This window comes from Tursiops truncatus, chromosome 18, assembly GCF_011762595.2.
Source record: "Tursiops truncatus isolate mTurTru1 chromosome 18, mTurTru1.mat.Y, whole genome shotgun sequence".
Lineage (NCBI taxonomy): Eukaryota > Metazoa > Chordata > Mammalia > Artiodactyla > Delphinidae > Tursiops > Tursiops truncatus.
The window spans coordinates 33,030,168-33,043,781 of NC_047051.1; the positions used below are offsets into that span (position 1 = coordinate 33,030,168).

General features: G+C 35.1%; 1 protein-coding gene across 3 annotated transcripts in view; it reads left to right on the plus strand.

The window, feature by feature from the left end:
• TDRD3 (tudor domain containing 3) overlaps positions 1–13,614 on the plus strand; it is a 201,881-nt gene that overhangs the window by 117,870 nt on the left and 70,397 nt on the right. For all 3 annotated transcript variants that reach the window (XR_012327696.1, XR_012327697.1, XM_019936451.3), the window contains 2 exons: positions 8,592–8,663; positions 11,187–11,336. Coding sequence is in view for 1 of the 3 variants with exons in the window: in XM_019936451.3 (XP_019792010.2) it covers positions 8,592–8,663; positions 11,187–11,336 (222 nt within the window). In the remaining 2 variants the exon portion in view is untranslated. The remainder of the gene's footprint in view (positions 1–8,591; positions 8,664–11,186; positions 11,337–13,614) is intronic.

Sequence of the window (13,614 nt, forward strand, 5' to 3'; positions counted from 1 at the left end):
TAACTGCATTGTTTGATTGAAAATGTTGCACAAGCAAGTAAATCAGAAGTGGTTTGATAGTTTTATATAAATAGCCAAGTTTATGAACTTAAAATTTCCTGGAGAAATCCCACCCATTTCATGTGATCTTTTCCTTTCACAAATTAATATATTGTATTTTTATTATCATTAGAGATTTTTAAAAGTGTGTTAAGATGTTGTCAAGTCAGACCAACATATTATACATAATTTTTACAACCCAGCCAGAACTACCTTACTAATTGTAAAGTCAGTCAGACATTCCTAGGAACTTCCTCACCTCCAGCACACACACGTACACACACACAAACACATACATGGATCAGTAGTACTTTGATAGTTATTCTTGTAATGTTTTATTATATATTTTTGCACTTTGTTTCCTGAAAGCCATGCTAGTATTTCGTGTTAGGGGGCAGTAAAAATTTACATGAAAAAGAGTTTAAAAAATCTTAATATGATAATAGTTCTCTTTGGTTTTATAGTTTTTTTGATTTTGGTAACTATAATGTTGTAGAAATCATGGAGAGTTCAAATTACTTGAGCATCTGGCAGGTGAAACACATAGAAATCAAATGTACACATAGAAATAATAAACCATAGAGTTAATTTTGGAAGTAATGGGGTCCTAGGCATTCTTGCAAAATACATAGAGGGGGAAGAGAACATTGGATAGTATTTGAAGCATGTGTAGGTGTTGTAGTTGTAGCAAGTTGGATATAGACAGGTGACGAAAAGAAAAACTCAAACCTCAAAGTATGATAAAGATAGGTTTTGGAGAGTTCTGTAGCAGATATAATTTGTAAAGTAATGTAGTTCTATAACATTTTAGTGCTCCCCCCCTCACGTCCTATGACAGATAATTTTTTAAAAATTTTTTCTGTTTTTAAAAATTGTAAAGTATACATAACAAAGTTTAACATTTTAATCATTTTTAAGTGTAAAATTAAGTGGCATTAAGTACATCCTTATTGTTACACAACCCCCTCCCTCCAGAATTTTTTATCTTCTCAAATTGAAACTCTGTACCAATTAAACAATAACTTCCCATCCCCCCCTCCCAATCTCTGGCCACCTTGTACTCCAGCTATCTCATAATAGTATAGTCATATAGTATTCACCCTTTTGTGTCTGGCTTATTTCACTTAGCATAATGTCTTCAAGGTTCATCCATGTTGTAGCATGTGTCAGAATTTACTAACTTTTTAAGGCTGAATAATATTCCGTTGTATGTAAATGCCACATTTTGTTCATTCATCCACTAATGGACATTAGGGTTCTTTCCACCTTTTGGCTATTGTGAATAAAGGTGTTATGAACATGGGTGTACAAATATCTGCTTGAGTTCCTGCTTTCAGTTCTTTTGAGTTTATACTCAGAAGTAGAATTGCTGGATTGCATAGTAATTCTGTTTAATATTTTGAGTAACTGCTATATTGTTTTCCACAGCAGCTGCACCATTTTACGTTCCCATCTGCAATGCTTAAGTGATCCAATTTCTTGACATCCCTGCCAACCCTTGTTATTTCATGTTTTTTGGATAATAACCATCCTAATAAGTGTGAAGTGGAATATCATTGTGGTTTTGATTTGCATTTCCCTAGTGCGTAGTGATGTTTAGCATCTTTTCATATGTTTACTGGCTGTTTGTATATCTTCTTTGGAGAAATGTGTATTTAAGTCCTTTGTCTATTTTAAATTTTGTTGTTGTTGTTGTGTGAGTTTTTGATTTATTCTGGATATCAATTCCTTATCTGATATATGATTTGCAAATATTTTTCACATTCCATTGGTTGCCTTTTCACTCTGTTGGTAGTGTCCTTTGATGCAAAAGCATTTTAAATTTTATTGAAGTTCAGTTTTACCTGTTTTTTTTTCTTTTGTTGCCTATGCTTTTGGTGTCATATCCAAGAAATTGCAAAATCCCAATGTCATGAAGCTTTTTCTCTATGTTTTCTTGCTGAAGTTTTATGGGTTTAGCTCTTTGGCTCTTAAATTTAGGTCTTTGATCCATTTTGAATTAATTTTTGTACATGGTTTAAGACCTTTGCATATGGATATCCAGTTTTCCCACCCCCATTTGTTGAAGAGAATCTCCTTCCCCTATTGAATGACCTTATCTCCCTCATCAAAAATCATTTAACCGTATTTTTTTTCTTTATTTTATTTCTTTATTTCTTTATTCTATTAGTCTGTCTTAATGCCAGTACTGTTTTGACTACTGTAACTTTGTAGTAAGTTTGTAATCAAGAAGTATGAGCTTTTTTCAGGATTATTTTGACTATTCAGGGTCCCTTGAGATCCCATATGAATTTTAGGATGGATTTTTCTGTTTCTGCAAAAAGCATTCTTAGGATTTTGATAGGAATTGCATTGAATCTCTAGATCTGTTTGAGTAGTATTGCCATCTTAACAGTATTAAATCTTCCAACTCATGACCATGTGATGACTTTTCATTTATTGGTGTCTAATTTCTTTTAGCAATCTTTTGTTGTTTTCATTGTATAGATCTTCTTCTTTGTGTAATTTTATCCCTAAGTATTTTATTCTTTTTTATTCTAGTATAAATGGAAGCTTATAACTTGCAGTTGCTTTTTGCTTAGCCTAGTTCTCAGCAGTGACTTAAGGGAATTCCTATACAGGTTTCTGGAGTTTCATTTCTGTGCAGGCCTTTCTTTTTCAAAACTCTGCCCCAGAGCTTCCAGTTATTTCAGCCTGGCTTGAGCTGTGAGACATTTTCTCAACTCAGAACTCTGTGCTGTCTGTCTGCATTATGCCTCCAAGCAGAAAGGCAGAGTTCACCTGTTTGTTTGTTTTTTTCTCTTTCTCTTTGGGATTACAGTCCTGTGCTACTTCTTGCCCTATGTCTTAAAACAGTTGTTTCCTACATGTTGTCCAGATTACTAGTTGTAGAGGGAGATTAAGTCTTGTCTCTTACACAGTCATAGGATGGGAAGTAGAAATCCTGTAATATGCTTTTAATTATATACTGTGTATTGAGAGATGGTATTATTGGCAGCTTATGTGAGCTTTTAAGGAAGTCATGGCATAAACTGAAATGATTTATTGCTCTTTGAATGGTCTTTTTCTTTAATCTAAATTAAAACTGGGGAAAGGACCCCTAGATAAGTTTATGCATTTGCTGTTTTTTCTTAAACTAGGTTAACATCTTAAATACAGCTTATCAAGAAATGTGATATTCATATATAGTTTAAATTGTTCTTTGATTAATTAACTGAATATTACTGTTGTCTTTAGTCTTAGTTTTTTTCTATAACTTATACAAAATATATAGTATTCCTTTTATAATGCAGGGACTCTAGAGTAGGTGTAAGGTACATATGGTAATTTTTTAACTTATTTTTCACCATTTAAAATATTTTAAACGTAACATTTTCTATAACAATAATCATTAAAAATGCACAAAAAACTTCAGAGTCGAGAAGGTGTATTAAGTGACAACCAGTGCTTAACAGATATATGTTAACACCTCAAAGATAAAACAGATAGGAGGACTAGATGGGTGAAAAGATTCCTTATGGCATTTTTTTTTTAACATCTTCATTGGAGTATAATTGCTTTACAATGGTGTGTTAGTTTTTGCTTTATAACAAAGGGAATCAGCTATACATATACATCTATCCCCATATGTCTTCCCTCTTGAGTCTCCCTCCCTCCCACCCTCCCTATCCTACCCCTCTAGGTTGTCACAAAGCACCAAGCTGATCTCCCTGGGCTATGAGGCTGCTTCCAACTAGCTATCAGTTTTACATTTGGTAGTGAATATATGTCCATGCCACGCTCTCACTTTGTTCCAGCTTACCCTTCCCCCTCCCCGTGTCCTCAAGTCCATTCTCTAGTAGGTCTGCATCATTATTCCCATCCTGCCCCTAGGTTCTTCATGACCATTTTTTTTCTTTATATTCCATATATATGTGTTAGCATATGGTATTTGTTTTTCTCTTTCTGACTTACTTCACTCTGTATGACAGACTCCAGGTCCATCCACCTCACTATAACTCAACAAATAACTCAATTTCGTTTCTTTTTATGGCTGAGTAATATTCCATTGTGTATATGTGCCACATCTTCTTTATCCATTCATCTGTCAGTGGACACTTAGGTTGCTTCCATGTCCTGGCTATTTTAAATAGAGCTGCAGTGAACATTGTGGTACATGACTCTTTTTGAATTATGCTTTTCTCAGGGTATATGCCCAGTAGTGGGATTGCTGGGTCGTATGGTAGTTCTATTTGTAGTTTTTTAAGGAACCTCCATACTGTTCTCCATAGTGGCTGTATCAATTTACATTCTCACCAACAGTGCCAGAGGATTCCCTTTTCTCCACACCCTCTCCAGGATTTATTGTTTATAGATTTTTTGATGATGGGTATTCTGACTGGTGTGAGATGGTATCTCATTGTAGTTTTGATTTGCATTTCTCTAATGATTAATGATGTTGAGCATTCTTTCATGTGTTTGTTTGCAACCTGTATATCTTCTTTGGAGGAATGTCTATTTAGGTCTTCTGCCCATTTTTGGATTGGGTTGTTTGTTTTTTGATATTGAGCTACATGAACTACTTGTAAATTTTGGAGATTAATCGTTTGTCAGTTGCTTCATTTGCAAATATCTTCTCCCATTTAGAGGGTTCTCTTTTATCTTGTTTATGGTTTCCTTTGCTGTGCAAAAGCTTTTAAGTTTCACTAGGTCCCATTTGTTTATTTTTCTTTTAATTTCCATTTCTCTAGGAGGTGGGTCAAAAAGGATCTTGCTGTGAATTATGTCATAGAGTGTTCTGCCTATGTTTTCCTCTAAGAGTTTGATAGTGTCTGGCCTTACATTTAGGTCTTTAATCCATTTTGAATATATTTTTGTGTATGGTGTTAGGGAGTCTTCTAGTTTCATTCTTTTACATGTAGCTGTCCAGTTTTCCCAGCACCACTCATTGAAGAGACTGTCTTTTTTCCTCTGTATATTCTTACCTCCTTTATCAAGAATAAGGTGACCATATGTGTGCGGGTTTATCTATGGGCTTTCTATCCTGTTCCCTTGATGTATATTTCTGTTTTTGTGCCAGTACCATACTGTCTTGATTACTGCAGCTTTGTAGTATAGTCTGAAGTCAGGGAGTGTGATTCCTCCAGTGCCATTTTCCTTTCTCAAGATTGCTTTGGCTATTTGGGGTCTTTTGTGTTTCCATACAAATTGTGAAATGTTTTGTCCTAGTTCTGTGAAAAATGCCAGTAGTAGTTTGATAGGGATTGCATTGAATCTGTAGATTACTTTGGGTAGTGTAGTCATTTTCACAATGTTGGTTCTTCCAATCCAAGAACATGGTATATCTCTCCATCTATTTCTATCATCTTTAATTTCTTTCATCAGTATCTTATAGTTTTCTGCATACAGCTCTTTTGTCTCCTTAGGTAGGTTTACTCCTAGGTGTTTTATTCTTTTTGTTGCAGTGGTAAATGGGAGTGTTCCCTTAATTTCATTTTCAGATTTTTCATCATTAGTGTTTAGGAATGCAAGAGATTTCTGTGCATTAACTTTGTATCATGCTACTTTACCAAATTCGTTGATTAGCTCTAGTAGTTTTCTGATGGCATCTTTAGGATGCTCTATGTATAGTATCATGACATCTGCAAACAGTGACAGCTTTACTTCTTCTTTTCTGATTTGGATTCCTTTTATTACTTTTTCTTCTCTGATTGTGGCTAAAACTTCCAAAACAATGTTGAATAATAGTGGTGACAGTGGGCAACCTTTTCTTGTTCCTGATCTTAGTGCAAATGGTTTCAGTTTTTCACCATTGAGGATGATGTTGGCTGTGGGTTTTCATATATGGCCTTTATTATGTTGAGGTAAGTTCCTTCTATGCCTACTTTCTGGAGGGTTTTTATCATAAATGGGTGTTGAATTTTGTTGAAAGATTTTTCTGCATCTATTGAGGTGATCATATGGTTTTTCTTCAATTTGTTAATATGGTGTATCACATTGATTGATTTGTGTATGTTGAAGAATCCTTGCACTCCTGGTGTAAACCCCACTTGATCATGGTGTATGATCCTTTTAATGTGCTGTTGGATTCTGTTTGCTAGTATTTTGTTGAGGATTTTTGCATCTATGTTCATCAGTGATACTGGCCTGTAGTTTTCTTTCTTTGTGACATCTTTGTCTGGTTTTGGTATCAGGGTGATGGTGGCCTTGTAGAATGGCTTAGGGAATGTTCTTCCCTCTCCTATATTTTGGAAGTGTTTGAGAAGGATAGGTGTTAGCTCTTCTCTAAATATTTGATAGAATTCACCTGTGAAGCCATCTGGTCCTGGGCTTTTGTTTGTTGAAAGATATTTAATCACAGTTTCAATTTCAGAGTTGTGATTGGTCTGTTTATATTTTCTGTTTCTTCCTGGTTCTGTCTTGGAAGGTTGTGCTTTTTGAAGAATTTTTCCATTTCTTCCAGGTTGTCCATTTTATTGGCCTATAGTTGCTTGTAATAATCTCTCATGATCCTTTGTGTTTCTGCAGTGTCAGTTGTTACTTCTCCTTTTTCATTTCTAATTCTATTGATTTCAGTCTTCTCCCTTTTTTCTTGATGAGTCTGGCTAATGGTTTATCAATTTTGTTTATCTTCTCAAAGAACCAGCTTTTACTTTTATTGATCTTTGTTATGGTTTCCTTCATTTCTTTTTCACTTATTTGTGATCTGATCTTTATGATTTCTTTCATTCTGCTAACTTTGGGGTTTTTTGGTTCTTCTTTCTCTAATTGCGTTAGGTGTAAGGTTAGGTTGTTGATTTGAGATGTTTCTTGTTTCTTACCGTAGGATTGTATTGCTATAAACTTCCTTCTTAGAACAGCTTTTGCTGCATCCCATAGGTTTTGGGTCATCGTGTTTTCATTGTCATTTGTTTATAGGTTTTTTTTTCATGCGGTACACGGGCCTCTCACTGTTGTGGCCTCTCCCGTTGTGGAGCACAGGCTCCAGACGCACACGCTCAGCGGCCATGGCTTACGGGCCCAGCTGCTCCGCGGCATGTGGGATCTTCCCGGACCGGGGCACGAACCCGTGTCCACTGCATCGGCAGGCAGACTCTCAACCACTGTGCCACCAGGGAAGCCCTGGAAGCTTTTTTTTTTTTTTTTTTATTAAAGAACAATCTGTTGAATACTTCTTTTAAGTATACATTGATTTGTAAAACAACACTTTTATTAAGGAAATTTTACTGTAATTGAAATTATCCTCCATATTATAAACTATAGCAGTCTGATCTCTTTAAATAGTTAGAAATCACTTTTATCAGTATTCCTATGAACTGTTTCTAGTTAACAGCACTTCTGACACCTAGTGTGGAGTTTTCTTTTCCACATCAAGCAATTCTCCAGTTCTCTCCACTGGGATACCAGGTAGATGTCCTAAAATTTAATTTAACTACCTGGATTTAGTACAGACCCCGTAGGTTAAGAACTCAGTCTCAGAAGACTACCCCTCACTTCAGGTGCTAATTGAAAGTAGTAGGTCCTGATGTTATCCACTCTTCTGTCCAACTTGGCTATAAATTAGGGGTTCTCAGGATCCCCTGCTCAGATTTGATAATTTGCTATAATGGCTCACAGAACTTAGGGAAACACTTTACTTGCTATTACTGGTTTATTATAAACGATGTTATAAAAGATAAACAGCCAGATGAAGAGCTTAATAGGGCAAGATCGGGAAGGGTCCTGGACACAGGAGCTTCTGTCCCTGTGGAGTTTGGTGTGTACCACCCTTCTGGCACATGGATGTATTCACCAGCCTGGAAGCTCCCTGAACCCCATCGTTTATGGGGTTTTAATGGAGGTTCATTACATAGGCCCGCTTGAGTTAATCACTGGCCACTGGTGATTGACTCAATCTCTAGCCCTCTAATCGCATGGTTGGTTTTTCCAGCTACCAGTCCCCACCCTGGAGCTTGCTAGGGGCCCATTAATAGTCACCTCATTAATATAAACTCAGGATGCTCAAAGGCGCTTATTATGTAGAACAAAATGTACTCCTTAACCCTGTGATTCAGGAAATTTCAAGTGTTTTAGGGTCTCTGTTCCAGGAACTGGGGACAAAGACCAAATATATATTTCTTATTATATAACAGTATCACAAATATGTTTTTTGCTAATAGATTTTTATGTCTAAAAATTTCATTTTGAAGATAATTTCCAGATATTTTTCTGTCAGATTATTGTTTTACTATGCATTAAAATGAAATTAATTAAAATGAAATTCTTGCTACCAAAGTTTATCATCTTTGTTGAGAGGTTTTAACTGTGTTTTCTTCTTATGGGAGCAACTTGGCAAATACTTCTGAAAATCATGTCAATTTGGGTTTTGGAAAGGGGAAGTAAGGGGAGAGTCTTTGCCTAGTTATTGAAGTTAGGAATACGATAATTTATATAGTTAGAAATTAATAATAGAAGGCTTTTTTTCTATTTTCTATAAGAATCTACTAAAATGAGTAGATTCCTGGTGCATTATAAGTGTTGTTAAATATATTTTTAATGTATAATTTCTGTTTTACAACTCACTTTTCTCACAGAGCTTGTCAAAACACAATAGAAGCAATATTGGAACCGAAGGTGGACCACCTCCTTTTGTGCCTTTTGGACAGGTAATGACTTTCATTTTGGCAGATGAATTTTAATCAGCAAAAAATGTTTTTCATTTGTATTCAAGCTGTGTTTAGTTTTGTGCTGAACTGTTCACTCAGAGGTCATAGGAGTTATATGGAAATATATTAACTACAGGAAATCAATAATTGTGTTTTTTTTTCTCGTTATTGTAATTAAAGTTTTTGTGTAGATTCTTTTCTCAAAAGCTGTTAACCCAGGGCTTCCCTGGTGGCGCAGTGGTTGAGAGTCCGCCTGCCGATGCAGGGGACACGGGTTCGTGCCCCGGTCCAAGAAGATGCCACATGCCGCGGAGCAGCTGGGCCCGTGAGCCATGGCGGCTGAGCCTGCGTGTCCAGAGCCTGTGCTCCACAACGGGAGAGGCCACAACATTGAGAGGCCCACGTACCACAAAAAAAAAAAAAAAGCTGTTAACCCAAAGATTGAAACAGTTAAGAGACACACCTGAAATGCAGCTTAAAATTAATATCAGATGGTGGTGGGGCATTTTTTTTTGAGAGAGAAATGCAGAAGTAAGAAGACAAAAATATGCTATAATTTCTCACTTTGTTCATTAAAAACAAAAGAGGGAGAAAAAATAAAAGCATCAACAGAAAGATTGACAGGAGACAAAAGAGTGAGAACATGAGGCAGGGAAGGGCATCAATGCGCTTTAGGAGAGCCTGCTGTCCCAGCTGCCCCTTCCGAGATTCTATTCTTCTGCCTTGATCCAAATGCCCATCTCAGTCAGGTACTTAATTTTATTTCCAGTTGGTATTTTCATTTTCAACTACAGCAGCCCTGATTCTTCTCTCACATAAGCTAAAGGTTTTCCTTCTGTTTCCTAACTTTCAACCCCCTTGCTGCAAAATGTTACCCTGAGGTACCTCCTCAGCTGACCAATATCGTGTGTCTTCCTGGTTGTGCTAAGCCTCAAATTGCCTTTAAAACAGTCTCCTCCAGCTTGTCCCTGCTTTATAACTGAAGAATCTGAGAATAATCCCTGTGGCTGCTTGCTCTTTGCCACGTGATACCACTAAAATTTAGCTCTTGGTAATCTGCCTTGCATTTGTGCTTTATTTTCCTTCAAGAGTGCTGGCTCAAAGTGAAGATGAGTTGGGGACACAACAGCTAGGAAACAGACCTATATCTCAATAACAATTAAAAAAATTTTGGTATGAAAAACAGATACCTAGTTGATCAGAAAATAAGTGGGCAGGATCAATTGACTGGCATCCTCTTCAAACCCCTTTTTGGAGGGTCTACTCAAAATTAAATAAGACATTCTTGCATCATGGCTATTTTGAAAGTATTTAAAACATATGTCATTTTTTATTGTGCTTTGGAACATGGGACAGTCAAGATAAAAGGAGGCATGATCTGTGCTGATGATATTCTTATTTCTATCAGTGAAAAACCCCAAGAATGAAAACAGAGTGTAAACATTTTAATAATTTATATTTGAAAATAACAAATGCTGTGTTTGTAAGAATTTTCTTTCCCCTTAAACATTTTGGTGATAATATTTCTTTCAAAAATTGCTCACAGAGACTTATGATTTAATTATTTTCAAGAATTTGAAGTGTGTTTATAGCTTTTTTTTTGTATTAGGAAGTATATTAAAAGTTATAGCTTAAATAATATTATTTGTTTATGAAGTCCATTGTGAAAATCTGTTATTCAGCATCTTAGCCTTGAACATGGGTTAAAGACAGAATATGCTTGGCTGTGTGTTAGAGTCAGCTATTTTATATTTATATTATTGAAAATCAAAAATCTGTATATTTGTATAACACATTTATTTGAGAGCATATTTTTATTCCTCTTTAAAATTATCAAGTTGAAAAAGGTTCATTTTATAGGATTTTTGCTGTTAGAATTAGAAGAGAGAACAGAATTCAGGACTTATTTTTAGACAATGATGGCTTTCTTAATTTGTCTTAAGAGACTAAAAACCTAAAACTTTGCAGCCTGATTAGGGGGAGGGAGTATGTTTTTAGCTTTCGGCTTATAAGATGAGAGACACCTTTCTATATGTTAAAATAACTGTAAACCCTCATGGATATTGTGGCATAATGTGGAAATCAAGGGCTTAATAAAAAACTGAATTTACTTCTTGTGCAATAGTCTAGACTGTTTGAAATTTTAAATTATTTTAAGTCATTATCCTAAAATGAAACTTAGATCTTTTGGTTTGATGTATGTTTTAAATATTGGGTTAGCCAACATGTTCACTCATAAGATGTTACAGAAAATCCTGAACGAACTTTTTGGCCAACCCAATATGTGCCCTGTTTTAGATTGCCTACATTTAGTGTAGCTTTCATTTACCAGTTACAATTACTTAAAAGTTACTTCAATTAGCTTTCTACCTTTATTTTTAAATCTATGGGAAATAATTGTATTTTTATGGGCTCTTAGCTGTTGTGATACAAATATTTCTTTTGAAGACATTACTTACTTATGAAAAACTTGCATCTCTTTTGGAACTACTGAAACAATTTATTTTTATTTATTATTGCCAGAAGTGTGTATCTCATGTCCAAGTGGATAGCAGAGAACTTGATCGAAGAAAGACATTACAAGTTACATTGCCTGTCAAACCTCCAAATGATAATGATGAATTTGAAAAGCAAAGGACTGCTGCTATTGCAGAAGTTGCAAAGAGCAAAGAAGTAAGAAACTAAATCATTATGAATTTGTCTTATTCCTTGCCATTATCTTCTATTTAGATTACTCACAATCATTATTGTCTTTTCACATAAAGTAACTAATTGAACAAACTTTTGACATTCTTTTTCTATATTCCATCAGTAGAAAATGCCCTGGTGCCTTTTGGAGTCTTATGGGTTACACATTTTACTCATAAACATTCCTTTTCCAATCTCCTTAACAATTCCATTAAGTTACCTTTGCTAGCAAACCACTCTTCTTTTCTCCCACTTTCTTTTCTTCTTAACAGTATACAAATGAACACAACTTTTTTTTTTTTTTTTTTTTTTTTTTTTTAATGGCAGAGGGTTTCCCATTATTAGTTGGGATAGATGATACTTTTTGAGGATAATTTTCCCCTATAATAGAAATTTTTGAGGAATTCAGGTAAACATTAGAGGGTAAATCAATGGCTCAGGATTAACATTTTTAACATTCTTAAATCTAATGTATAGTAAAAAATAATTTTTATCTTTGGATTATATGTGCATTTATACATACCCTGCTTTATCAAAAGGTTTTCTTTTCATTATTTGTAATTGCTTGCGTATTTGAAATAGGTGTTTTCTGTAGTTATTTATTGATTTTTAGATTTTGACAAGAAATTTTAGTTCATGAATTGGTTGCTTAGATAGATTTTTCTTAACCAGTGGTATTGAAATAGGTTTCTTTATTCAGAACCAGTAATAAATCTTAGCTAACAGCTGTTTTCCTATTTAAATTCAAATTTTAAGTAGGAGACTTCTTGAATTTTGGTAGTTCTTCCTGCAGTGTCTTTCTGTCCTGTTTATGTAGGGGACAAGAGCACAAATTCTGGAATCAGACAGACAGGAAACATATCCTGCTGACAACCTTGGATAGGTTACTTAAGTTTTGTACCATATTTACTTTATCTATGAAACTGTGAGAATTAAAATTGCTAATCTTTAAAACATTTAGAATACTACATGGCACAGATCATGATATAGTTACTGAACTCCAGTTCGGCAGCTTGTCACTCAAGAATCCAATGCTGAGAGTGTTGGGTTAAATGAAAGATAGCTTTATTGAGGAAGCCGGGAATCCTGGGGAGAAGGTAGATGTATGTTCCAAAAAACCAACTCCCAACTCGCCAGTTTTGCTTGGAGATTATATAGGGGAAAGAGGAAAGGGCTACATGCTCATGGGGAGGGGGCTGTCTTCCATTTTCAGGACGTTTTTCTTGATCACACGATTCCAAGTAGCTAGCAAGTCTCACTTGTGGTTGGAACATTAAGTCATAAATCTTTGATTAGCTGTTCCTGGAGAATAAGGAACAAGGGTGAGGCCTATAGAATAACTAATCTTCAGTCTCGATATACATCAACAGCTTTCTTCATCCAACAAGCTAAGCTAAGTTAATGGTAAACTAGGGTAGAAGTCAGGCATAGTAAGCATAAGATCACAGCCATATCCTAACTAAGAAATAGAGTTGGAATAATGCTGAGAAGCTGAGAGCCCCTAATTATAGTCTCACTGCCTCAGTTAAAATAGTCCTTTGCTAAAAGCCTTCAGTAAATGTGACTATTGCTATTCCTCAATGTTTTCTCTATTCTAAGACATTTAAAAATCATTTTTAATATTTCTGAAATTAATTCATTTTGCACAGTTTACATAAAATGCATTTCTTCTTTCCCAAAAAGCTGTTAAAATTATGGAGTTTCAGAAAAGGATATTGGGAGTATATCAATTTCTTAATGATTATAGGAAAGTTGTTCTTTTGATTTACATTTTTCTCAGACAAACTTTCTTTCCAAAATCTTGTTTGATGTCTATTTTCTGGAAGATGGGAATCAGACAAGTTAGGAAATTACTGAAGTAATCCAGGGGGAGAAAAGTTTTTGGTAGCAATGGCAGCTGTGTAGGTGGTACAAAGTGTTCAGATTCTGGTATTTTGAAAATACAGCCATCAGAGTTTTTGAGAGATTAAAGATGGAGCTTGAGAGAAAAAGAGGTGTTATGAATGACTTCAAGGGTTTTGGCCTGAAAAATTGGCTGGTTAGAGTTGCTTACTTTGTACTGGAGAAGACCAGGGTGGAACAGGGTGTTATTAATATAATTAGTATATTAATACTGAGGTACCTCTTAGGCATCCATGTGGTAATGTTTAATAGGCAGTAATACAGAGAAGAGTGTAGCTGAAAGGTGAGTTTTGGATTGGATGTATGCATTTGAAAGTGGTAGGCATATGGATTATATTTAAAATCATGAGGTCAAATGAGA